Below are 24795 nucleotides of genomic sequence, written 5' to 3' on the forward strand. Positions count from 1 at the left end.
CCTAATTTGTCACTCTCCTGACAGGCTGGCTAAAATACGTGATCTAGAAAAGTGATGGGAACCTTAGTAGATTAAACAGATGTGAAGTTTTCTGAGCTTAATAGCAAAAGAGTTCAATTATATTTCAGAACAGGAACTTTTATTCGCATTAGCCATTTAAACAAACGTGCTAAAACTGATGCGATGAAACGGAATTCAACTAGAAAAAATGTGCTTTGGACAGCGTTGCCTTCAGCATCTTCGACGTAGATTCTGCGTCTGATTTGTGAGGCAAGTTTTGAAATTATGGTTATTCTATTCAGAAAAATACGTGCCAAATAAACAGTACACGAATTTAAAATATTTACAGTAGTTATATGCCTAAACACGAGCATAAATGCGAACTTCCCCACCAGTTTTACGTGGCGATATATCATCATTGCAGCTAGTATTTAACGCATTTATTTCGGGAACTTCGTATACAAAATTAACACTAAGTGCTGTGAACCCTGTGAGCACAAAACTATAAGTTAAATGGGATGAGAAGAGACGTGGAAAAAACAATTATTTCGTTGTGCTCTTTGAGGCTTTCCCGGCGCTGCATCTGCTTGATAGGTTCACGGTAGAGATGGGCAAAACTGTTCTTTTCAGAGATTGGATCAGAACTGTTCACTCCCTGAAATGAATTAGCTCTTTTTCATGACTCACCACTCATTTACAATAGAAAATAAATGGCAGGCACATTGCCCTTTAAACTTGGTTTATTGCAGTACTATACCTGTATTTTGATCTTATTTGATCCTATTTTGAAGTAACACAGATAATGAGTGAGAATTTTGTATTGTTTATTGAAATTTCCACGATATGACAAAGTTTTTGATTATTGATTTATTTTGCACTATCGTGGTTTTTTGGGTGATCGGAAAATGTTGTAACTTGAGATTTACATTAACAATATATTTGGCTATAATGTATTAAAATTTCATTAACCTCATACAAATACATCGCAAGCCATATATTTTTAAAGTGAACGTTTCCTTCCGAAGACGCCTAAAATCGGAAAATCCGTACCAGAATAAGAAAAAAATATATAAATTTGACTGTAAAACGAAAGTGCTGCATATAGCTTTACGCAGAATAAAACAAGGAAAATATTGGTGTATCACATTTTGCGATACGTTTATCGGTTCGCTCGTAATTAAAGCGTAAATTCGAGTGTCCATAATAAAAATCCTATGGTAAGAGGAGTCATCAGGAACCTAATCTAATCAGTTTAAACAAATAAAAATAAAATAAAAACGATTGATGTAAACATAACATAATAATGTAATATACATAGCGGTATTACTACGAAGAACAATATCCAGTGGGGACGAACTCCGATGCAGAGGCGCTGAGTCGAGCAGGTCGAGCCGCGAGCTGTATTACTGCATGAGCTGAGACCGCAGAGAGCAGAGTGACACCTGAGTCGCTTTGCTCAACGCTCTGGCTAGAGTCGAGACGGTGGGGTGAGCGTTGAGCGGGCGAGTTCCGAGGGTGGGGGCAGCGGTAAACTCACCCGCTCCGAGACAAATCGTCCGTTCCCTTGCGAGCAGGTTTTTGCAAGTAGTTCCTATGTTATCCGCTAGGTGGCTCTCTGTCCTGTTGCTCGCATCAACTGCCCAGAGGGCAGGACGTGCGACTGAAACAATCGCCGACAGAGTGCGATGCGAAGTTACGCTGCGCCAGACACTGCACACGGCAGACGACGCACAGAGACGGCACGGCATATGTGAAACACAAAATCCAATGGGGCACTGCACAATGCAGGCAGCCAAGGTAGAAGCAGGGCAGAGGCCGGCGCTGGCTCTGTTGCGTGGCGTGCACTGTGCTCTGACCAGCAGAGGCGCTGCTGATATGCTCCGTCTCTCTCTCTCTCTCTCTCTCTCTCTGCCGTGGGAAACGTTTGGAGCTACCGTTCTTTTTTTCTGAATCACTGATTGTTCACTCCTTTGAAAGATTCAACTCTATGAATTAGTTCAAGAACGGATCCCCCATCTCTAGTTCACGGGAACCTTGCCCATCAAGGAGTTCATCTGTGCCGCTGAACAAGGTGCTTTAAAATTTCCGAATGATGCTGCTGAAGAAATAAGGCGAGAGGCTTGCAGATCAATAAACAGGATACCTACATCCAAGCAGAATGTCACCATTGAAGAAAGGAGAGCGCTTCGTTCTTTAAAAGAAGAAAATAATATAGTAATTTTAACAGCTGACAAGGGTAACGCCACTGTTCTTCTGCCTGCTACATCTTATTTTGGCTGTATGATGGACTTACTAGAGGATACAGTGTATCTTCGTCTCCAGAAAGATCCGACGGATGCCGTACAACGGAAGATATCCGATCTCTTCAAATCCAGCCAACTTCCTGACCATCTGAAGAAGAGTTTAACAGAACGAGCACCAGTTCCGCCACGAATTTATGGCCTGCCAACGATACATAAGGAGGAGAATGTTCCGCTTCGCCCTATCGTCAGTAATATAGGTGCCCCAACATACCACCTATCTGGCTTCTCTTCTGAGTTCCATGGTGGGGAAATGTCAACACCATATTCTAAACTCAGAAGATTTTATACGGCGACTGAAGAACCTACGCCTTGAATCTACCGACTTACTAGGGAGTTTCGATGTGGTTTCTTTGTTCACAAGAGTGCCTCTGATGGACCCATTACTACTCATAGGAGCTAAGCAGGAAGAGGACGTCTTACACCTTTTTAAACACGTGATTACCTCGACTTACTTTTTATTTAACGACAAGTATTTTGAGGAGACTGAAGGTTTTGCTATGGGTATCCCTCCGGCTCCCATAGTAGCTAATCTTTTTATGGAAGATTTCGAGGACAAAGCACTTCAGACGGCAGTTTTGAACCCAAATTTTTTTGGAGGTATGCATATGATACATTTGTGGTATGGTCGAATGGGGCAGCAACACTTTCTTCTTTTCTGGCACATCTGAACTCCCTGAATCCAAGCATCTGTTTCATCACGGAGGTAGATAAAGATGGTGAGCTCCCGTTTCTGGATGTTTTGGTTCATAGAAGCGGAGACGGCTCCTAGGGTCACAGTGTGTTCCGGAAGCTTACGCACACAGACTTGTATTTACAAGCTACGAGCTGTCATCATCCCTCACAGCCCAGCGGTGTATTACGGACGCTAGTGCATAGGGCTAGAGCCATCTTAGGACAGCTCATCGGCAGGGCTTAGCCATCTTCGGTCTGTGTTTGCCCAGAACAGGTACTTTGAGAAGCAGATCCGGAATGCATTTCGACCAGCACGCTCCAAACCTCAAGAACAGCGTGAAGAAGCAGAGAACACCACGGGGTTGGTTTTTCTACCGTATGTCGGTGGCGTGTCTTTTAAGATGGGCAGAATTTTCAAGAAATACCGGATCAAATGTGTTTTCCGGCCTCCAGCACGAATGCAATCAATGCTGGGCTCTGTTAAAGACAACCTCAGCTTGAAGAGACCAGAAATATATAAAATCTCTTGCCAGTGTGGGAAGTCTTATATTGGCCAGACGTGTCGTACGGTTAAAGACAGATGCGACGAACAGAAACGTCACATGAGGTTGGGTCAGCCAGAGAAGTCTGCGGTTGGTGAACACTGCCTAGACACGGGACGCAGCATGAACTATGAAGAAACCAAAATCCTTTCGTACGCTTCCACATACTGGGACTCCATCATCAAAGAGGCGAAGACCGCGACCCGTTTCTCCAGCAGAGGGCTCTGGTATTCGACGCCGTCTACGATTGGTCTTCGATGACGGTATGCCCTCGCTGGCGCCAGCGCTGTTCTAGGAAGCCAACATATAAATTGGCGAGCTTCTCAGCGACGCGACAGTAGCACCTGAAGATGGCGGGCACGTGTCTCGCTGAAATATTGTGAGGTTTTTACAATATGATCCGGTGTAATTCCCGGGAACCTCTCAAGCATTTATTTTGTTATCTGCTGTACATTACAAGCGAAGACGGGTGCCGTCAGGCTGCCGGATGACGTAACAAGTCGCTCCTGACCTATGAGAGTGCACTAACCCGATATGACACGTATGTTATTCTACGTTTCTTAGCCTTACTGACAAAACTGACGCCACAGGGTACGTATTCCCGCTTCGTCAGGTTTTCTTAATCGGTACCTGGTTGGTGCCCACCTTGCCTACTAGTTATTGTGTGTGGTCATGCCAGATTAGGCCTTTCAAAAGCTAATTACTTGTTCAAGTATAATGTAATCATGGAATCGGAAGGTAGTAGACATCCTCGCTTATACACAGATCAACAAAAATTTATCATCATGCCGTATGTCGTGGAAGTACGTCACTATTGTATTTCTGTACCGGTAGGAAGGTAACCCCCGACGGTGTTTGGTTGCCATGAGCGCTATCTACGGGCGGAATGCCGCACTCGAATGGACTGGGGTATTTCAGTTTAAAGAGAAGCATCAGTAGCGGCGCATTAGAGCAGTAGAGTGAAATCCATCATGCCAGAAAGAAAATCCCAACCATGGCTTGTCAACCAAGGAAGTTACTAAGCTTAAGCATCGACGTCACAGTGATGTAATGCGAACATGGAAACCTTTGCAGATGACAGGTTGTGTTAAGGAGTTTCATCGCACAGGTCCACCGCGTATGGCAGATGCACATGACGATCGCTGTCAAAAACCGTGAACTGAGTCCTACACAATTCGGCGTTCGAAGAGGCTATTTGACGTATCGCTTCAGACCACCAGGAGACGCTTGTTTGCAAGACGTGAATCTCCATTCCCAATGACCATGGCTAGCGCAACGTCGAGCGTCACAAAACAAGAGATCCCTTTACAGAAAGGAAGAAATCACATACAATGGCCTTAGGAGGATTGGCAACAGCTGTTATTTGTGGACGACACTCGGATCTGTTTGAACCCTGACAATCGCAGACAACGTATTTGGAGACAGTGTGGCAGATGTGCAATAATGTGGTGGTGAACTGATATTGTGAGGTTACATTACAGGGGGGGCACTATACGCTACTCTTGGTGGTTGGGGTAGTTTCATGGCTCTACGGTACAGGGCCGAGATTATGAAATCAATAGTGGGACTCTGTCCCATTTCAACGACTACGATGTGGTCTGCCTACTCGTTGGACTTGAACCTTGTCGAACGTGTGTGAGATCGATTGAACCGAGCTGTTCTTTGGACGTCGGCAATGGCCACGTGTTTCGCGCTATTTACTCATATTGAGAGTTTGGATCAAGATGACGGTCTCTTCGATGGTGTGCCACGACAGGTACAAGACTGCATGCGGGATTACGTTGCTCAGGGGGCCTGATGATCCAGCATGGGAAACAGATGATGTCCTCGTCATACAAATGTCTTCTTTTTATTTGACAATCTGGGCACATTTCAAAGGACTGAGTAGGCATGACTCAGACCTTTTCTTGTGTGCCTTGAAAGTGAATTTTAGTTGATGTGTGTGTTTACGCGCAATGCGTTACATTGATTTACTATGAGGGTCTACCTCAGTGCCTGTCTTTCTCTGACTGTGTAAGTCATCCTCGAAAGTTAGGGAGATGTAGAGATTTAGTTGAGCTCAGTTAGCCGAAACTGCAACATGGAAAAATAAAGTAAATGAATGAAGACAGAAATTATTTTGTTTGCCGTCGAGTACTTCATCTACCTTTACATAAAGACATTTTCTTAACCAAATTGTCAACACATTTTCGTTGGTTTCATATCAAAACGGCGTTGAAACTATCCTAGAACTTTTTTATGACCGAATGTGATTTAGTGGGTGCCGACTCTGCTGTCTTAAGCTTTCATTTCCATATGCTTCTGTTGAGCTAGCACCGAATTGTTGAAATGAGGTTATTTGTACCTGTATTTGTTAACTACTACATCTCATCATTAGTGTTCTGCCATCCCTTTATGTCGTCTATCGTCTTGCATCTCCTTCTTCCTAGCAGTCTTCTCCTACAAACCAGTCCTTGCAAAGCATCTGCTAGCAAGCAACCCCTTCTGAATGAATGTCCCAACCAGTTCTTTTTCCTTTCTCTTATAACCTTCAGCAGACATCTTCTCTCACCAACCATTTCCAATACTCTTTCATTACTCACTGTTTCCAGCTTGCTTATTCTCTCCATTCTACGCCACATCCAAATCTCAAATGCTTCTAACCCTTTTTCATCCTCTCGTCTCAGCGTCCATGTTTCTGCCCCATATAGTGCCACACTCTAGACAATACATTTTCGAAGCCTTTTCCTTTGACCTTTATCTAATTTGCCTCATAACAGTCTCCTCTTTCTGTCGAATGCCTCATTCGCTATGGCAATTTGAGTTTTCACCTCCTAGTGACATCTCAGGTCTTCAGTTATTGTGCTTCCAAACTGACAAGATACCCAGTGGATATTGTCTGTTACGTAATATGGGAAAAATGATTTCCGGGAATAAGCCACTACAGAAACGGCCTCGAAACCTTGTAAGAGTGTTGCAGGGGAGATCGTGCTGAGAACTAATTGTAAGCAAAAAATTCGATATGATGCGGGGTTTCTGTGTTATTTAGCACTGAAGATAGCCAATCAGGTCGTTACAAGCGCGAATTGAATAGCAAGCTCTAAATTGTGGTAATGAGCAGATATCTGTGGTTTCATGGATTATCACTTGTTCAAATGCTTATCATCACATAAAATGTGCCTATTCGCAAGTGATAAACTTAAAATAGGCCAACCGAAGCTACGTTTGTTCGGTTTTAGGAACCCAAACGAAGAGAAAATTTGGCGACACTGTCTCTGGCAAGCTTCTTGAATTTGTGTGCATTACAAATGGATTGGCTAATTTCATTGATAAATTGTCCAGAAACTGCACAACATATCGAATTTTTTCTTAACAATTATTTCTCAGCACAATCTATACTGTAACACCTTTATTAACTTTTCAGACTGTTTCTGGTTGCACTGCATAGATCGTCATGCTCTGCTTCCACTGCGCTGCATCCGTATTAATGTAAAACGTAAAATCTATGGAATCTAGGAAGAACATGGAAAAGCCAGGAAGTCCCTCACCGTTCTGTTGCCGAGGTTCTTGACACGACAGTGCAGCTGTGCTGTCTTGCCGACAAGACCCGTTAGGTTGTTGGGCACCGTGGTGTCGAACTCAGGACCCGCTACATGAGTTGGCTGCTCCACAAGGACGTCCGTGAAGTAGCTATGAGACCAGATGCTACCTGAAACACAATAAGATTTTATTACTAGCAGCAGCGGAGATATAGCAGTGCCGGAAGGTTATGAATTTTTTTGAATACAGTACAGTACTCTCCATAATTTCCGGATTGTGTCTTTCTGATACCGTTGCCATGAATATCGTACTTTCAAGAGTTTTCATTCGTTTCGTGTCTTCTGTTATTTGAAACCTACGTTAAGTGAAAAGCGGTGTTATGTTATGAGCTAGAGTTATCTTCTGTTCGCTGTCGTTTTGAATCCATTACAGTGCTTTGCATAATTTCCTGATAGCGATGGTTCAAGAGTGTTCTTAGAAAATATTATGCTTTCGTAGTTTCCATTCACTTTATGTCTTGTACTACCTACGTTCAAAGAAATTCGGTCATGTTACTCTAGGTGCACCTAACACCTGTGAATCAGCTGCACAGCTCACCAAAATATAAGTCTTTTACTGATTATTATTTTATTACAGTTTAGGTGTGTTGTAGTGCCTTTGAGCTTATTATAAGAGCTGCGTCATGTGTGACAAATCTGGATGTTGCCGTAGCTTAGTTGGTATAAGGGAAACATTTCGGGACTGTGGGTTGATGTTTCACATTGAAAAAGCAGCAGTGGAGCTAAAAGGTTTCAGATAAGGCACTTCCATACAGTCGTAGATTATGTAGTCGGGACTAGAAAATCGTGGAGCAGCGAAGTAAAAGTGTGCCTTCCAGGCAGAATTAGTAATGGTATATTCTGAATTAGATAGTCTGAAGGGGGAAAGAGACAATTGGAGCTGGCAGAAGGTGACAAGTAGTAGGCAAAAAGGGAAAATTTCGTTTGTTACCGATAACAGGAGAAGAGCCTCAACCAGGTTTTGAGTATAATAGGTTGCAGCAGACTCGTAAGAATGATTTTGCGGCTACGTCGGTAGAAAAGTAATATAGAGAGAAAGGAATCTTGCTACTAGGGAAGCGGCACGGCAGAGGCCAATTAGCAAAGGAAAAGTTAGTGGTTGAATAGCATGTCACTAGCATCGTGAAATCCTGCTCCCAGCATAGCCAGGTGGGAGACCACATAGGTGCCTTGTGCAGAGATTTTGTTGGCAAGGATAACGTGAGGATAATCTCGGCTGGGGATAAGGATAAATAGTCTGCCTAGTATTTTACAGAATAGCATTCAAAGTGACTCGAAGAAATAGGAGTAGCAAGAGCACACACTCGTGTGAGGTTTTTCGAGGTTTTGCAGCGACATGACCAGCCCTGGGTTAACGCTTCTGTTAACCATGTGAACAAAGAACTAAGCGAATTGCTTTTGACTGAAACAAAGTCCGTGGCTGTTGTTGCGACGGGGAGATGGGGCTACACTAATCAAGACCTGCACCTGAACAGAAGGGCAGAAGGAAATATTAGCTGTAAACGTCGCAGAAAATATAAAAGGGGGTATCAAAGACACAAGACAAAACCGCTATGATTATTGGCATCAAGGGGGCAGAATTTTTAGGTTGGAGTCAGGTGCAGAGTACTGAAAAAAATTAGAGCAATAGCAGGAGCCTTAAATAACAATACATCACAGTTGGTACTTCTGTGATCTTTCCAAGGCGTCTGACTGTGTAGATCGCGTTACTCTCTAAGAAAAAATCTTTTATCGAATTTATGGTTTTATACACAGCGTTTTGAATCATTCTTAAGAAACAGAATGCGAAAGGTTGTGCTGAATAATTCAGTGTCAAAAAGGTTGACAGTTTTAGTGGCTGGGGAAAAACACCGCAAAGTGAGTCCCAGAGGATTCTATGTTGCGTCCACTCCTATTCCTAATATATATGAACCATCATCCATTTAACATCCGACAAGCAAAACTGGTACATTTTGCAGACGATACTAGAGTTATAACAAATCGAATTAGACATAAAACAACAGAAGAGTTAATAAATTATATTTTCCAGAGAACTGTTAAATGGTTCTCCGAAAATGGATGCTACCTAAATTTTGGAAAAACACACTACGTTCAGTTCTGTCCAACAAAGAGACTTATACCAAAAATTGATGTAGTATATGAGTATGAGTCAATAAACAGCGCACAATGCTTCAGATATTTTGGTGTACATACTGACTCAAACTTGAACTGGAAGACACATATTACTGACCTTCTCAAACTATTAAGTTCAGCTAATTGTACTCTACGTATAATTGCTGATCTTGGAAAGAAACGTAGCAACCTCCTGACATAACGTGCACATTTCCACTAAATAATGTTTTACGGCATAATTTCTGGGGTATCTCGTCATTTAGAAAGAAAGTATTGGCTGCGCAAAAGCTAACTGTAAGAATAATATGTGGTGCTCACACAAGGAGGTTATGCAAGTACCTTTTCAAGCAGGTAGGCAGTTTAACTTCGTCGTTACAGTACATATACAGTAGTCACTAATGAAATTCTTCATAAATAATCCATCACCATTTGAGAATATTAATGTTCATACCTACAACAGTAGAAGGAATAATGTCCCTTATTACCAATTCTTAAACCTGTCAGGAGCTCAGAAAAGAGCTGAATACGCAGCAAGAAAGCTTCTTGATCATTTTCCCAATAACATAAAACATCTGACAGGTAGCGAAGGAAGATATATATCTAATCTAGAATCGTTTCTTCTAGACCCTTCCTGCTATTCTACTGAAGAATTACTCCTTAAAAATAGGCATTCCGATAAAAAATGTTAAGGAAACTTGTTTTTCTACGTAATTCTCTAGTTATGACTGAAATATTAATGTGTTCACTAAGGTTAACACTAATCATGTGTATCTGTGCTGTAAACTGACACATTCTATGTACCTCCTACAAAACAATCGTTCAAATGATCTTTTGAACATGTGACTGACTAATAAATTAAATAACTACTTATTCCCCTACCTGAAATTATATTTATGTGGGTGGATGCATGGGGAGGCAGTTACATATCGTACTGCCAAGGGATCCTTTTTCTCGCATCGAGAGTATTTTGTTGCTTATGATATTAACATAGGCCTTCGTATCCTTATTGCACTTTGATGCCGGTATCTGATTCTGAGAAAGGCTCAGTGTGTATAATGTTCTTACTAAATAATAAAAAATAAATAAAATCAGACAGGCACACTTTCTGATTCAGGAAAAATTGCGTCCTGCATTGCCACGACACATCGTAAGGTGGCTTGCGGCCTATAGATGTAGAACTTACTATCGAGAGGCGAGGAGTTGAAATACCTATCCAGGCACCTTCATTTGCTTTTCACCTGGTTTAGCTAGGTATATTCAGGCGATGCTAGATGGCCTTTAAAATCAACACGGGCAAGTACTTTCCCATCCTTCTGTATTGTATATTGTCGTCTACCTCTATGGTCGCATGGTTAAATACAGAACGCATTATTCCTTCCTTCCTTCAGTAACGAAGAACAGAGAACTAGTTCACAAATATTGAATACTAAGAAGGGGAGCACGCTGTTGTTCTTTCTTTTTATTTCTGTTGGCTTACCTGTTGAACATCAGTAATTAAATTATCAAACGAAGATGAAAATCTGCAGCTAAGAACCACGCCAATAATCAATGGGACTTTTATTTATGGATATTTTTCTCAGTTTCCGTGGGACTGTTTGACCTAAACTGCTAAGGTGAAAATGAGTCGCTACATAGCTACGTAAATTCTTCTGGCTGTTGTACAGCGTCTTTATATAAAATACCTTAATTGTAGACTGTGACACCTATGTCAAGAAACGGGATAGAGATGTGATCGGTGAAAGGAAAATGTACAAATATTTGCTTGGAAATTCAGGAATACAGAAATGCAAATCGCTGATGAATGATACAAGTAAGAAGTGCAAGGAAGCTAAGAGGAAGTGGCAGTATGACAAATTAGAAGAAATCCAAAAAGAAATGATTGTCGAATGGGCTGCTTCAGCTCACAGGAAAGTCAAAACAGCCTTCGGTGAAATTAAAAGCAAGGATGGTGACACTAAGAGTGCAAAGGGAATTCCACTCTTCAATGCAAAGGATAAAGCGGGCGGTGAAACGTGTACACTGAAGGCGTTTATGAGGGGGGAAGATTTGTGTGATTTGATAGAAGGAGGAACAGGAGCCATTTTAGAAGAGATAGGGGATCCAGTATTAGATTATGAGAGAACTTTGGAGGACTTAAGATCAAGTAAGGCAGAAGGGATGGATAACGTTCCATCGGAATTTGTAAAATCTTGGGGGGAAGTGCTAACAAAACGACTGTACACGTCGCTCTGTAGAATATATGAGTGAAGACATACAATGTGACTTTCCGAAAAATACACTGTGTAATCAAAAGTATCCGGACTCCACTTTCGTGGCGTCCTCCATCGGTAATGCTGGAATTCTGTATGGTGTTGGCCAATTATTAGCCTTAATGACAGCTTCCACTCTCGCAGGCATACTTTCAGTCAGGTACTGGAAGGTTTCTTGGACAATGGCAGGCCATTCTTCACGGAGTGCTGCACTGAGGAGAGGTATCGAGGTCGGTCGGTGAGGCCTGCACGAAGTCGACGTTCCAAAACATCCCAAAGGTGTTCTATAGGATTCAGGTGAGGACTCTGTGCAGGCCAGTCCATTACAGGGATGTTATTGCCGCGTAACCACTTCGCCACAGGTCATGCATTATGAAAAGGTGCTCGATCGTGTTGAAAGATACAATCGCCATCCCTGAATTGTTCTTCAACAGTGGGAAGCAAGAAGGTGTTTAAAACACTAATTTAGGCCTGTACTGTGATAGTGCCATGCTAAACAACAAAGGGTGCAAGCCCCTTCCATGAAAAACACGACCATATCATAATACCACGGCCTCCCAATTTTACTGGTGGCTGATAACGTTCACCGGGCATTCACCATACCCACACCCTGCCATCGGATTGTAACATTGTTTACCGTGATTCGTCACTCCACACAAAGTTTTTCCACTGTTCAATCGTCCATTGTTTACGCTCATTATAACAAGCGAGGCGTGGTTTGGCTTTTATCGGATTCATGTGTGGCTAATGAGCACCTATCGACCATGAAATCCCAGTTTTCTCATTTCCCAGATAACTGTTATAACACTTGCAGTAGATCCTGATGCATTTTTCACTTCCACTTCACTAATACATCGGAAATAGTGGACCTAGGGATTTTTAGGAGTGTGGAAACCTCGCTTACAGACTTATGACACAGGGACACCCAATCATCTGACCACGTTCGAAGTCCGTAAGTTCCGCGGAGCGCACCATTCTGCTCTCTCACGATGGCTAATGACTATTGAGGTCCCTGATATGGAGTACCTGGCAGTAAAGCGAAGAAGACGAAAGTAATGAGAAGCGCCATAATTGAAGACAGCGAGAAACTGAACGTCAGGATTGATAGGTCACGAAGCAGGTGAAGTTAAAGAATTCTACTAACTAGGCAGCAAAATAACCAATGTCGAACGGTGCAAGGAGGACTCAAAAGGAGACTAGCAATGGCGAAACGGGCATTCCTGGCCAACTGAAGTCTACTGGTATCAGACATAGGCGGTAATTTGAGAAGAAGTTTCTGATAATGCACATGTGGAGCACAGAATTGTAAGGTAGTGACACATGCACCGTGGGAAAACAATAGCGGAAGAGAACAGAATCGTTGGAGATGTAATGCTGCAGAAGAATGTTGAAAATTAGGTGGAGTGGTAACGTAAGAAATAAGGAGGTTCTGCGCGGAATCGGGGAGAGAAGGAATATGTGGAAAACACTAATACGGAGACGGGACAAGATAATCGTAAATGTGGTAATACATGAGAGATTCACTTCCATGGTATTAGAGGGAGTTGTAGAGCGCTAAAACTGTAGAGGAAGACAGAGACTGGAATACATTCAGCAAATAATAATGCTCTAGGCTGAAGTGGGTGATACAGTAGAGGAAGTCGTAGCGGGCCGCATCAAGCCAGCCGAAGCCGAAGCCGAAGCCGAAGCTAACTGTGTGACAATTAAAGAGGTATTAGCGATTTGAACTTTGGACACAAGATACATGCGGAACTGACAGCATTTCTTACAGAAGAACAGGCCGTGTTTCGAATGGGAGCATCTTGCCTACATCACGTTTTTCTAGACGCTACATAATTGAAAAATTCAGAAAACGCAGTCATCCCACAAACATAGCCTTTACTGACCATGAGAAAGCGTTTGATAAACAGAATTAACTTACAGAGAAACTTTTGAAAATAATGTTACACCCCATCCTCTATAAGTGTAATTCGTAGCATGTACAAGTATGCACACAATAAATTCAACGTACAAAATGGAAATCCATTTGCTAGAAACAAAGGATTCAGACAAAGCTACACTTGACCACCGACATTATTTAACATACATGTACACGACGTTATACACACATGCGAGAATAACGTTGTGTTACATTATAAATGCAATAATAAAATTAAAAATACGCTCCTATTTGAAGATAATCAAATAATCTTAGCGGATTCAGGAGATAAACTACAGAGTATAGTTTGGTCCATGTACAAGGTAGCAAATGATTATAATAAGACAAGGTCTAAAGGTTAAACGTAAAACTAAGATAAAGACATTTTATGGTAAGGAGAATTATAAATCAACATAATAATTGATGATAAACCGCTAGAACAAATATTGCTTTTGAATACCTGCGATATGAGATGTTATATATTAGCGACAACGAACAAGAATACAACCTAAAAAAATTCCAGCAGTTTGTAGGTGCTATAAATCGCACATTCCTGAAAATTTTTAAGAAGAGACAGTACAAAAAATGTATAATGTGATGCCAGTACGAGTCCTAATGTAAGGGTCATAGAGTTGGCCTCTAACCGTAAGTTAAAGGAGGAGCACTGAGCGAGCAGAGTTGAGACTCCTAAGACCTTTAGCTGGTTACAGACTCATAGATACGATAAATAAAAGTGGATGGAGGAATGAACGGGCGTCAAAAGCATAGTTTAGAAAATAGAGGAGTATAGAAAGAAATGTCAGCAGCATATTCAAAGGAAATACCTAAACTGTTAGAGAAATATGCATCTTAAAGGAAAGGATTGTTGCGCATCCTAAGAAGAGATAAAAAATCAGCTGTATTCTACTTGAAACTGGAACATATAAGGGTACCTAAACCAGAGCTGGACATGATGATGAACACCGATGTATCTGCCGTGTTACAACGGCCTTCCTCAGGGCAAGCCTTTCCTCGAGGAAGGCCGTAGTAATACCGTCAAAATGTCGATTTTATAGTTTATAATTGAATTATTTTATAAAATGACGCGGTACAGCACCCACCAGTATTTTAATCATTATGACACTGGCCGCAGAAGCGTACGTAGCTACGAGTCACTGCATAATTGGTGTATGGGTATCGGAAGTTCGTAGTATAGTACCCCGGTCGGACAACGCAGAATTTCAGACTCTCCTTAACCTAGTCTACACTCTCAATGATCTGAAGATTCGCGAGGAACGGAACACGGTTCGGATTCATCATTAGGTTGTGTATCTCCTGGCCCCAGCAGAATTACTGCAGTAGGTTAGCGGCATCCGAATCGCCATAGAGGGGCCCAGCTAAAAGAATTGCACCAGGTCATAGGGGCACTAGATAGTGACTGTTATCCACGTAATGACTAGAAAACAATGATGACTAATACACTGATACTGACGAAACGATGTGTGACAGTATTCGTAAAGTAATACAATACCGAAACCGCAATGATCATTCATAGATATGCTATAGGGTACAAATTTTGGAATAGTCTCACGACGAGGTTTAGTGATCGATAAACTAGAAATGTGGTTTCAGAGTCATGTTCGACGATTTTCCAAACAAACAGCTGACGGGACAGAAAAAAAAGGCACTGAAAACGCATTGTGTGATGCAATGTGAAACGGAAACAATTTTGACGACACATCTCTGAGATATAAAACAATGAAACAAATTATTTTTAGAAAACAGTTCTACAGAAATTGATATCAGACAATCTCCGGGAATAGTAGGGCTTATCTTGTATGTTACGCAATTTAGGAGCTTTCGTTATATTTACTGTCAAGATCTTTGGAATATTGAGAAGGAAGATTAGTGAACAATGGAAAATTTTAAGGGGGTATTTATTGAATAGTTAGTTCGTTGTTAAATTTCTGCAAGAGGTATTATACCTTAAGCATACTTAAAGTCTGCTCTAGCCCGCATCCCGTGGTCGTGCGGTAGCGTTCTCGCTTCCCACGCCCGGGTTCCCGGGTTCGATTCCCGGCGGGGTCAGGGATTTTCTCTGCCTCGTGATGGCTGGGTGTTGTGTGATGTCCTTAGGTTAGTTAGGTTTAAGTAGTTCTAAGTTCTAGGGGACTGATGACCATGAATGTTAAGTCCCATAGTGCTCAGAGCCATTTGAACCATTTGAACCAAAGTCTGTTCTGTATATCGTAGTGGACGTTCTGATACTGAAAATCAAATTATTGCTGCGGATAAATTCTCTACTAGTTAGACCCGAGATTTTAAAGTGAATAACGGGCAGCTGCTGCTTTAAAGTGGTACTGCCGCATATTTCATAATGCCACACAGGATGCGCATTCCGATTTGTGGATAGTTTTCATGACACAAAACCGAAGTATTTCTTTCCAGTATTTATTCGCAGACAGAATTACGTAGCCACTGACATTAAATATAAACCTGTTTACCTCACACGGGGCTTCGGAATGATCAACTGCGGGTACCGCAACATTTATAACCGCCCTACTTGATGGTATTCGGCGGTCGACAGATTGCGTTTCATCCACCAGAGCACGCAAAGTTTAAATAATATGTAGTCTGCTGGGACTGCTGACCAGACAAACATGGCGAGCGGAACGCCTGTGGCAGACCAGAAGCCTTCCTCCACCTCTCCAAACACGCGGACACACTGTCTGTCCCTCTCTCTCTTTTTCCCTCCCTCCCTCTCTCTCTCTCTCTCTCTCTCTCTCTCTCTCTCTCTCTCTCACGCGCACACACACACACACACACACACACAAACGCACACTCGGACGTGCTGGTGCACACAGGCGCATACCAGATATGTAAAAGACACATGCGAGTGGATACAAACACACACACACATACACACACACACACAGTTCAGGCATGTAAATGCGCACACCAAGTTTAGATTAACTTCTGCAACCCACAACGTTCGGTCGATGTTGAGCCGTCCTAATTTCCGAAATTTTCCGGACTAGAAGAGAAGGGGAATTTCCTAGCTCTCTGCACACACAGTAATGAAGTCATAATAATGAAGTCACACATCCTCTTACCCGTAGGGTGTGTGAGTAAATAAAGAACTCAGACGAAAATGTTGAACACACTCAAAACCAGGGGAAAATTAAGATTTCATTCCTGCTTGATACTGCATGTGTAAAGAAAACTGACCCTCGTGTTGTCAGCCACTGAGGTAGTGACACTGACGTTCTCTCAGTCGAGATGTAAATAAACTGTTGCCTTCTGCCACTAGATGTTCAAACAGCTATAATCTCAAATGATGAAGGCGATGAAGTGTCTGACCACAGTTGTTATCTATACTTTAATGGAAGCTGCAACTAAATTCATTCTTATACATACCCTGACGGGGAGAAGACCCAACGCCAAGAGGGAGTTTTGCGAAACAACTGGAAACTGATAGGCGTGTTTCTACATCCGACAGATGAAGTTTATTGAGATTTCTCGTCAGTTGCTTGAGTAGCAATAGTAGTGCCACTATAATCATACAAATCAGGTTGATTTGAACATGCGCTGTAATGGCAGTGAGCGCTACTTACCTTCAAGGTTCGACGTAGATAGTTGAAGTTAAAGAAGAAAGCCATAATTAGGACAAAGGCGCCATTGTCAAAACGTCACTGTGTTTGAACGAGGTCATGTAACAGGACTATAGGAAGCTGAATGTTCATCCGCGATATAGCACACAGACTTAGAAGGAATATAGCAACCGCACGTTACCGCTGGCAGACGTGGTCAAGGGAAGGTAAGACCGCAAGAAAACAGGACTCCGGACGGCCACTTGGTACTACCGAGAGGGGAGAGGTACCTCAAGGACAGCTCCGAGCTGCAATCCACTGACCCCAAACCAACGCCGTTTGAAACTTCTGTGGTGCCAAGACAGAGATCATTGGCGGACGGGGAGGAGGTCTATTGTTTTTTCTGATGAAAGTCAGTTCTGCCTCGGTGCCAGTGATGGCTAAGTGTTGGTGGCAAGGAGTCTAGCTGAAGGCTGCAACCAAACTGTCTGCAGGCTAGACACACTGTACCTATATTGGGAGTTATGATCAAAGGTGTGTTTCCTATGACAGTAGGAGCATTCACGTCGTTACCATACTCTTCCTTAATGAAAATCTGTACGTCAGACTGGTGATTCGACCTTTTGTACTGCCATCCATAAATACCATTCCACGGGTACTCTCCAACAGGATGATGCCTACCATGCACTGTTGTTGTAACTCAACAAGCTCTAAAAAGTGTCGAAATGTTTCTTTTGCCTGGTAGATCACCATATCAGTCTCCAGTATCCCGACGACAACTCCAGATCATTAACAAACAGCACTGACATTCCACGTATTGACCAGACAAGTGGAACAGGTACGATACTCCACTCCTAAAACTGACATCCGACTCTTGTACAACACAACACATGCAAGTCTGCATGCTTGTGTTCGACAATCTGGCGGTTACACCAGTTACTCACGTCTCAGTATTTCACATTGTCAGTGACTTTCCTCTTGCGTAGAGTAGCTTGTGAACGTGCGACGTTAATCACTTAAATACGTTAACTTGACAAATGCTTTTTCCCGAAATTCCGTTACCATACATTAAGCACTTTTTGGCACTGGGATTCTTTTTCCAATAATACGTACACATACAGAGTGATGCCGTGCTGAAGTTAGAAGCATCGAGGGTTATGGAGAAGGGTAACTGTATCAATCTGAGGTAAGGGACACTCGTCCAGAAAAAAACCTAGTGAAAAGTTATCGGCGAAAACCACGTACCTGGCGGGCGAAGACTTCCGGCATAAGAAATCGTCCCCGTTCTGTCAAAGGCCTTGTCAAAGAGGGCGGAGAAGCGGACTGAGTTTCGGGGCACTCTCTTGCTCTTGGAGTGAGAAAGTATCTCTAAAAGGCTAGAAAAACAGCTTTGATCAACGACATAATGATGCAGAAGGCAATGGAAAAACTACATTAAAGATACGTAATGTGTATGCGCAAGACATGTGATCAGTAATTGCAAAACTGTTATGATGATGTCTCCATTGGCTAAACATTCCGGAATAGCCCCCATTCGGATTTCCGAGATGGAAGTGTCAAGAGGGAGGTGACTATGAGAGAAAGACTGAATTACCAATGAAAGTGATCTGTGGCTGGCTCATGATATCCTTTGGATTAAACCTTGTTTGCTATTCTGTGTTTAGTCTCCCACGGTTATCGCGATTATGCTGTTATCCTCTCTTTCTGCTGGTAGCCGCAGTGGTGTGTCTCGATATTCGCACCTTGGACTATGTTCGGCCCGGCGCTTATAGTTTCCAGCTGGGCGGTGAGCGGACAGTTCGCCGTTTGGCGTGGAGCACCGAGGAAGTCTCCGCGGCACATAGTTTAGCCAGGCCAGCTGGCGGCCTCTATGCGGTGTCGGAGTATGTGGTGCTGTTCCCATTGCTAAGACGTTCGTGGCTCACCGATCCTGGACATGAAAGTTGAGTTTTGACTTAACCTACCGGCAAGTAACGACTGTGCACATTGGGTCGCTTAAGAGTTCGTTGTCGGCTCCTGGGATATTCCCGCGAGCAACAACGTTTGTTTTTAAGTTGGCAAATTTTAGCCACCCTCCGGTGGAGTTTAACTGTACTTGGATATTTGAATTCAAGTGCACCAGCGGAATATTCTGACTTGTGGCCGTTAACATTCCGGTTACCTACCCTGGCCGCTGACGTAAATTCTGGCAGTGTATTTTATTCATCGTGTTGTCGTTGTCCAGCATGGGGGGCGGTTTGACGGCTCAATGCATAATTAGTTGTGGGCGCCAATATCTTCTACGTTGGTCCATTGAACTCCCTGTGGTGTGCTGGTCGTGTGAAGCCGAGTTATCTCGTCGGTGAGTCCGTTGACTGTCTGTCGGTCGGGTTGTAGTCGATCGACAACGGATTGCCCGACTCCCTATCTCACCTAAGCGAGCGTTAGTGTTTGAGTTCCAGGCCGACCCTCCGAACTTCTGAGTGCCCTTCGGTGTACTGCCTTTTCTTGTTTTTTCTTGTTGTTTGTACTTTTATGGCTTGTAACCGATTTTTAGATTAATGTGGTTTTGCCCTTAAGGCGTCAGATGGTTTGGGCTATAAGCCTAATTAAAGAACTGTTTTACGTAAAGCCTTTGGCATTTTTAAAACTAATGTTATTGAGTCTTAAGTGGTGGGCCTTCAGCCGATTTTGAATTTCAGTTGTTTTTTACTCTTAAAGTGTCAGATTCTTGGGGTCAGCAGCCTAATTAAGGAACTGTTTTAAGATAATGCTTTTCCTTTTAAATTTATGATTTTGGTTGAGATTTAAGTTATTGGCTTTCAGCCGTTATAAAACTAAAGTTGTCTTGCCCTTAACGCATGAGATTGTACTGCGCATTCAACGGCTAATTAAGTTCCAAAACTAAATTGTGTTTTTTATTTTTTTATTTTTTCTTGGCTCTTGTAATATTTGATCTAATAAAGGGTTTTATGTTCGAGTGTAACTGACGGCCGCTTATTTCGGCCGCTTTCCACAACTTAAGCTACCTGTCCTGTCCTGCGGGTTTAGCAGGGCATCTCAGAAAGGATAATGTTCTACTAGTCGGAGCCTGAAATCTCAGAAGTTTGAACGTGGCGGGGAAGGTAGAGAATCGAAAAAGGGAAATGATTAGGCTCAGAGCAGATATAGTGGGTGTCAGTGAAGTGAAATGGGAAGAATTCCTGATCAGATGAGTAAAGGGTAGTACATACAGCAGCAGAAAATGATAAACGAAATTAGGATTCGATATGATTAGGAAGGTGGGGCAGAGTGTGAGTTCCTGTGAACATTTCTGTGAAAGGTTTGTTCTCGCAGAAACAAGAGCTAACGAACAGTGCCAATAATACTCGCAAGCAGAAGATGAGGAGATAATCTGTACGTGGATGTCGAACACTAATTCGGTACGCAAAGGAAAACGAAAACCTAATTATCATGGGGATGGGAACACAGTTGTAGGGGAAGGAACAGAAGAAATGGTTATGGAAGAATATGGTATTGGTAGTAGTAACGAGATGAGAAAGACTAATTTTATTATAGAATAAATTTCAGCAAGTGACAGTGAATAATAGTTCAAAAATCACGCGGAAATGTCTGACGATAAAGAAATATTTCAGCCAGATTAGATCATGTTCAGGGAGAGACAGCGGAATCAGATTTTAGATTGTAAGGCGTACCCAGGAGCATTTATAGGTTAAGATCCGACATCAGTACAGATGAAGAGAAGACTGAAGTTTAAGAGTGCATCCAGCAACAACCAGTGCGGAAGGAAGTGATATACGGAAATACTATGGAATGAAGAGATACACGTGAAGTTCTCTGAGGATACGATATTGCGATAACGAATAGCTCATTAGGCAGTTCAGTTGAAGAGAAATGGGCATTTCTAAAAAGAGCAACCACAGAGGTTGGACGAAAAAACGTAGCTACAAGGAAGGTAAATTCCTAGGCTCCGTCACGGGTGGCGGTACTACCGCATATCACTACCGCCTACCCCGCCGACCAGCTGCGGAGCAAGCTAGGCAGGGGGGAATATAAACGGCTACAGAACCGTTCCAGTGAAGACGATCCGCATTTTCAGAAATTTTCGTCAACCCACTAAGGAGGCAATGTGCCAGGGTCTCGTTCGACCGAAACTGAGAACTGTTGGTCAGTTTCCCGCCTTTACGATATAGGGCTGGTAGAGACAGCAGAGATTCAAAGAAGAATCTAGCATTTCACCGCATTTTCGTTTAGTAACTTCAATGAATAAAGGAGGTTCAAGTCCTCCAGCTTTATGCATCACGGTGTAGTTTCATAATGTCAGTGGGAAGGCTTAGGCTAAATTTCTAGAAGAGTAAAGCAATCCAGGGCTTCGTCTTAAGTGTGTCTCGAGAAAATACCTAGAAGTTAAAGTTAGAATTGAGCTCGCAGCGTGGCCAACCACCAATTGTTTTGCCCACGCTCCATTTGCGACTCACTCCGTAAAGGGGAAAGTGACGGAACTAGTACGAAGTAGCTAGCCTTCCTTTATAGTTTTAACTTTCTCCGTTACTACGTTACTAACGACAGATGGAAGACGGAAGTGCGTGACCGAAACTCCTTAAGAACTGGATTCCTTAAATTACTTTATGGAGTTTCCCTGTGTTCCAGTGTGACGGTAATGGCTTGGAACATGGAATATCTTGTGGGTTGATCGTAATTGTTACCTTAATTAAATCAAGAAAGTAATTTCTCTTGCAGGTACAAGACAGGTGTAGCTTTAATACTTCTAGCTCACAAACTTTGACGATCTTGTTTTCCTCCATTTACTAATAATGTTTAGCCCCCCCCCCCCCCCCTCTCAGATTGCTATTTTGTCTTGACGTCTATATAATAATTCCATTCCTCAACATAGTCCCCGGTTACATTGAGTCTATTTATTCCTCCTCACATTGCCAAAGATGGTTCAGAGAACCGATCGTCCACTTACACCGATGAGCAAAAAAGGTTATGACCGCCTGTTTAATAGCATGTTGTTCCACTTTTGAAACCCAATACAACACAGATTGAGCCTGGCATGGACTCTATAGGACCTTAACAGGATTCCAGAAGTACATGGCAACAGATGTCTGGGCACAAGTCAAGTGCTTCCCGCAAATTATGGGTTGATGGTTTACGGGAACGCAGCTGGCGCCAGATGTGTGTTCTAATGGGTGCAGACAGGCACATTTGCTCTCCGAGACGTCAACGTGAGTTCACTGTAATGCCCCGGAAACAACTGTAGTACGATCCTGATCTTATAGCTTGGACAGTTATCCTCATGGAAGATGTCATAGCCGTAGGGGGAGACTCCAAGCATGAAGCGACGCATTTCGTGGGCAATAATAGTTAAGTAGTTCGATTACCACCACAGATCTGATGGAAGCCCAAGTCAACGTACCCCATAGCATAATTCTGCCCTCACCGGCCTGCATCTGAACCTCAGTATACGTTGCATGCAGCCATTAGCCTGAATGTCCGGGTGTAAGAACTAAACCATCGACCTGGCGTAATAAGAAATGCTATTTATTTCACAGCCGATACGTTTCTATTGATCCACTGTGAAAAGTCAGTGATGCAGTGCCCACTGGAATCATATGAGTAAATCACGATATCGTTTGGGTCTACACAGGAACACATAGGGGTCGTGTGATGTGGAGCTCCATGTTTAATAATGGGTTTGGAACGGTGTGTTCCGAAACATTTATGCCTGCACCATCATTGTACTCTATCGTCAGACCTCCCACAGATCATTCTTTGTCGGTGTCGTCACATTTTTCTTGCAGCCATTTCGTTTTAGCTTCCCTGCCCTTCCTGTTTATTTCATTCCTCACGGACTTGTATTTCTGTATTCTTGAGTCTCCCGGAATACTTTTGTACTTCCTCCTTTCATCGATCAATTGAAGTATTTCTTCTGTTAGCCATGATTCTTCGCAGCTACCGTCTTTGTTCCTACGTTTTTCTTCCCAACTTCTGTGATGGCCATTTTTACAGATGTCCGTTCCTCCTCAACTCTACTGACTACTGAGCTATTCCTTGTTTCTGTATCTATAGCCTTAGAGAACCTCAACATTATCTCGTCACTCCTTAGTACTTCCGTATCCCACTTCTTCGCATATTGATTCTTCCTGACTTGTGTCTTCAACTTCAGCCTACTTTTCATCACTGCTATATTGTGATCTGATTCTATGTCTGCTCCTGGGCACGCCTTACAATCCAGTATCTGATTTCGGAATCACTGTCTGATCATGATGTAATCTAACTGAAATCTTCCCATATCACCCGGCCTTTTCCAAGTATACCTCCTCATCTTGTGATTCCTCAACAGAGTATTCGTTATTACTTGCTGAAACTTGTTACAAAACTCCCCTTTCATTCATTGTGTAAAACCCACATTCTCTGTAACATTTTCTTCTACTGCTTCCGCTACAACTGCATTCCGGTCTCCCATCACTATTAGGTTTTGATCCCCCTTTACATACGTATTACCCATTCAGTATCCTTTATCTTTTCATCCTCAGCTTGAGACGTCTGCTTGTGTAACTGAACTATCGTTGTCAGTGTTGGTTTGCTGTTGATTCAGATAAGAACAACCCTATCACTGAACTGCGCACAGTAACACACTCTCTACGCTACCTTCCTATTCATAACGAATCCTACTCCCGTTGTACCATTGTCTGCTGCTGTTTATAATACCCTATACTCATCTGACCAGAAATCCTTATCTTCTTTCCACTTATCTTCACTGACCCCTACTATATCTAGATTCGGCCTTTGCATTTCCCTTTACAGATTTTATAATTTCTTTATCACGTTCAAGTTTCTAACATTCCACACCCCAAATCGTAGAACGCTATTCTTCCGTTGATTATTCAGTCTTTTTTTCATGGCAACCTTCCGCTTGGTAGTCCCTTCCCGTAGATCCGAATGGGGAACTATTCTCAAATCTCTTGCCAATTGAGAAATCATCATGACCCTTCTTCAATTAGAGGCCACATGGCCTGTGGATTGACGTTACGTGTCTTTAATGTAGTGGTTTCCATTGCCTTCTGCATCCTCATGCCATTGGTCATTGCTGATTCTACAGGCTTTAGGGGCAGATTCCCACCCCTAGGACAAGAGAATGCCCTGAGATTCTGTCCGCTGCTCCGCCCTCTTTGACAAGGCCGTTGGCAGAATGAGGGGTCACTTCATATGCCGGAAGTCTACAGCCTCCAATGCTGAGTATTAATCAAAATTTAAACAGCGGTGGAATTCGAACCCGGGACCGAAGACATTCTGATTATGAATCTAAGATGCTAACCCTAGACCATGGGTCCAAAGACTGATCTCACCTAAAATCACTAAAACTACTAACCAGCCGCACTTCAGGTCTACATCCTCCTACCATTATCCACACCTATAAATCCCTCATCCACTCCATCCTTACCTACGCTAACGTTACCTGGATCTCTGCCTCCCGTAAATTGTAGAACTCCCTTAAACTCCTAGAGAAACGTACATTCCACCTCGCCTTCGGCGTCACCTACCTTCGACAACCCGAATACTGTTCCTACTCATCACGTACCCACACCTTTCTCTCTTCCTAGAGTGCCTTCCCATTCGATAATAAATTCCATAACCCAATATCGCACCACAGGTACCCGGTATTCCACTTTCCATCCACCTCCATACCATATCCATTCCCTCCCGCCGGAATTTTGATCAACTCCCATTCTCCAATGATGAAATCCGTCATGAGACACGCCACTCTTTCCACCCCTAATGGCAAAGCAGCACTTTACACCATCCTCCAACATTTTCCTTCCTCCTTCATCCACCTTGTTGACTTCGAGGCGCTACAGGGCCCCATAGT

The 24795-nt window shown here is 42.8% G+C and overlaps 1 protein-coding gene across 1 annotated transcript in view; it reads right to left on the minus strand.

Moving 5' to 3' along the window:
* LOC126197352 (zwei Ig domain protein zig-8-like) overlaps positions 1-24795 on the minus strand; it is a 194906-nt gene that overhangs the window by 53553 nt on the left and 116558 nt on the right. Inside the window, exon 2 of the mRNA XM_049934631.1 lies at positions 7045-7205. Coding sequence (XP_049790588.1) covers positions 7045-7205 — 161 coding nt within the window. The remainder of the gene's footprint in view (positions 1-7044; positions 7206-24795) is intronic.

The sequence above is a fragment of the Schistocerca nitens genome, chromosome 1 (genome assembly GCF_023898315.1).
Source record: "Schistocerca nitens isolate TAMUIC-IGC-003100 chromosome 1, iqSchNite1.1, whole genome shotgun sequence".
Classification (NCBI taxonomy): Eukaryota; Metazoa; Arthropoda; class Insecta; order Orthoptera; family Acrididae; genus Schistocerca; species Schistocerca nitens.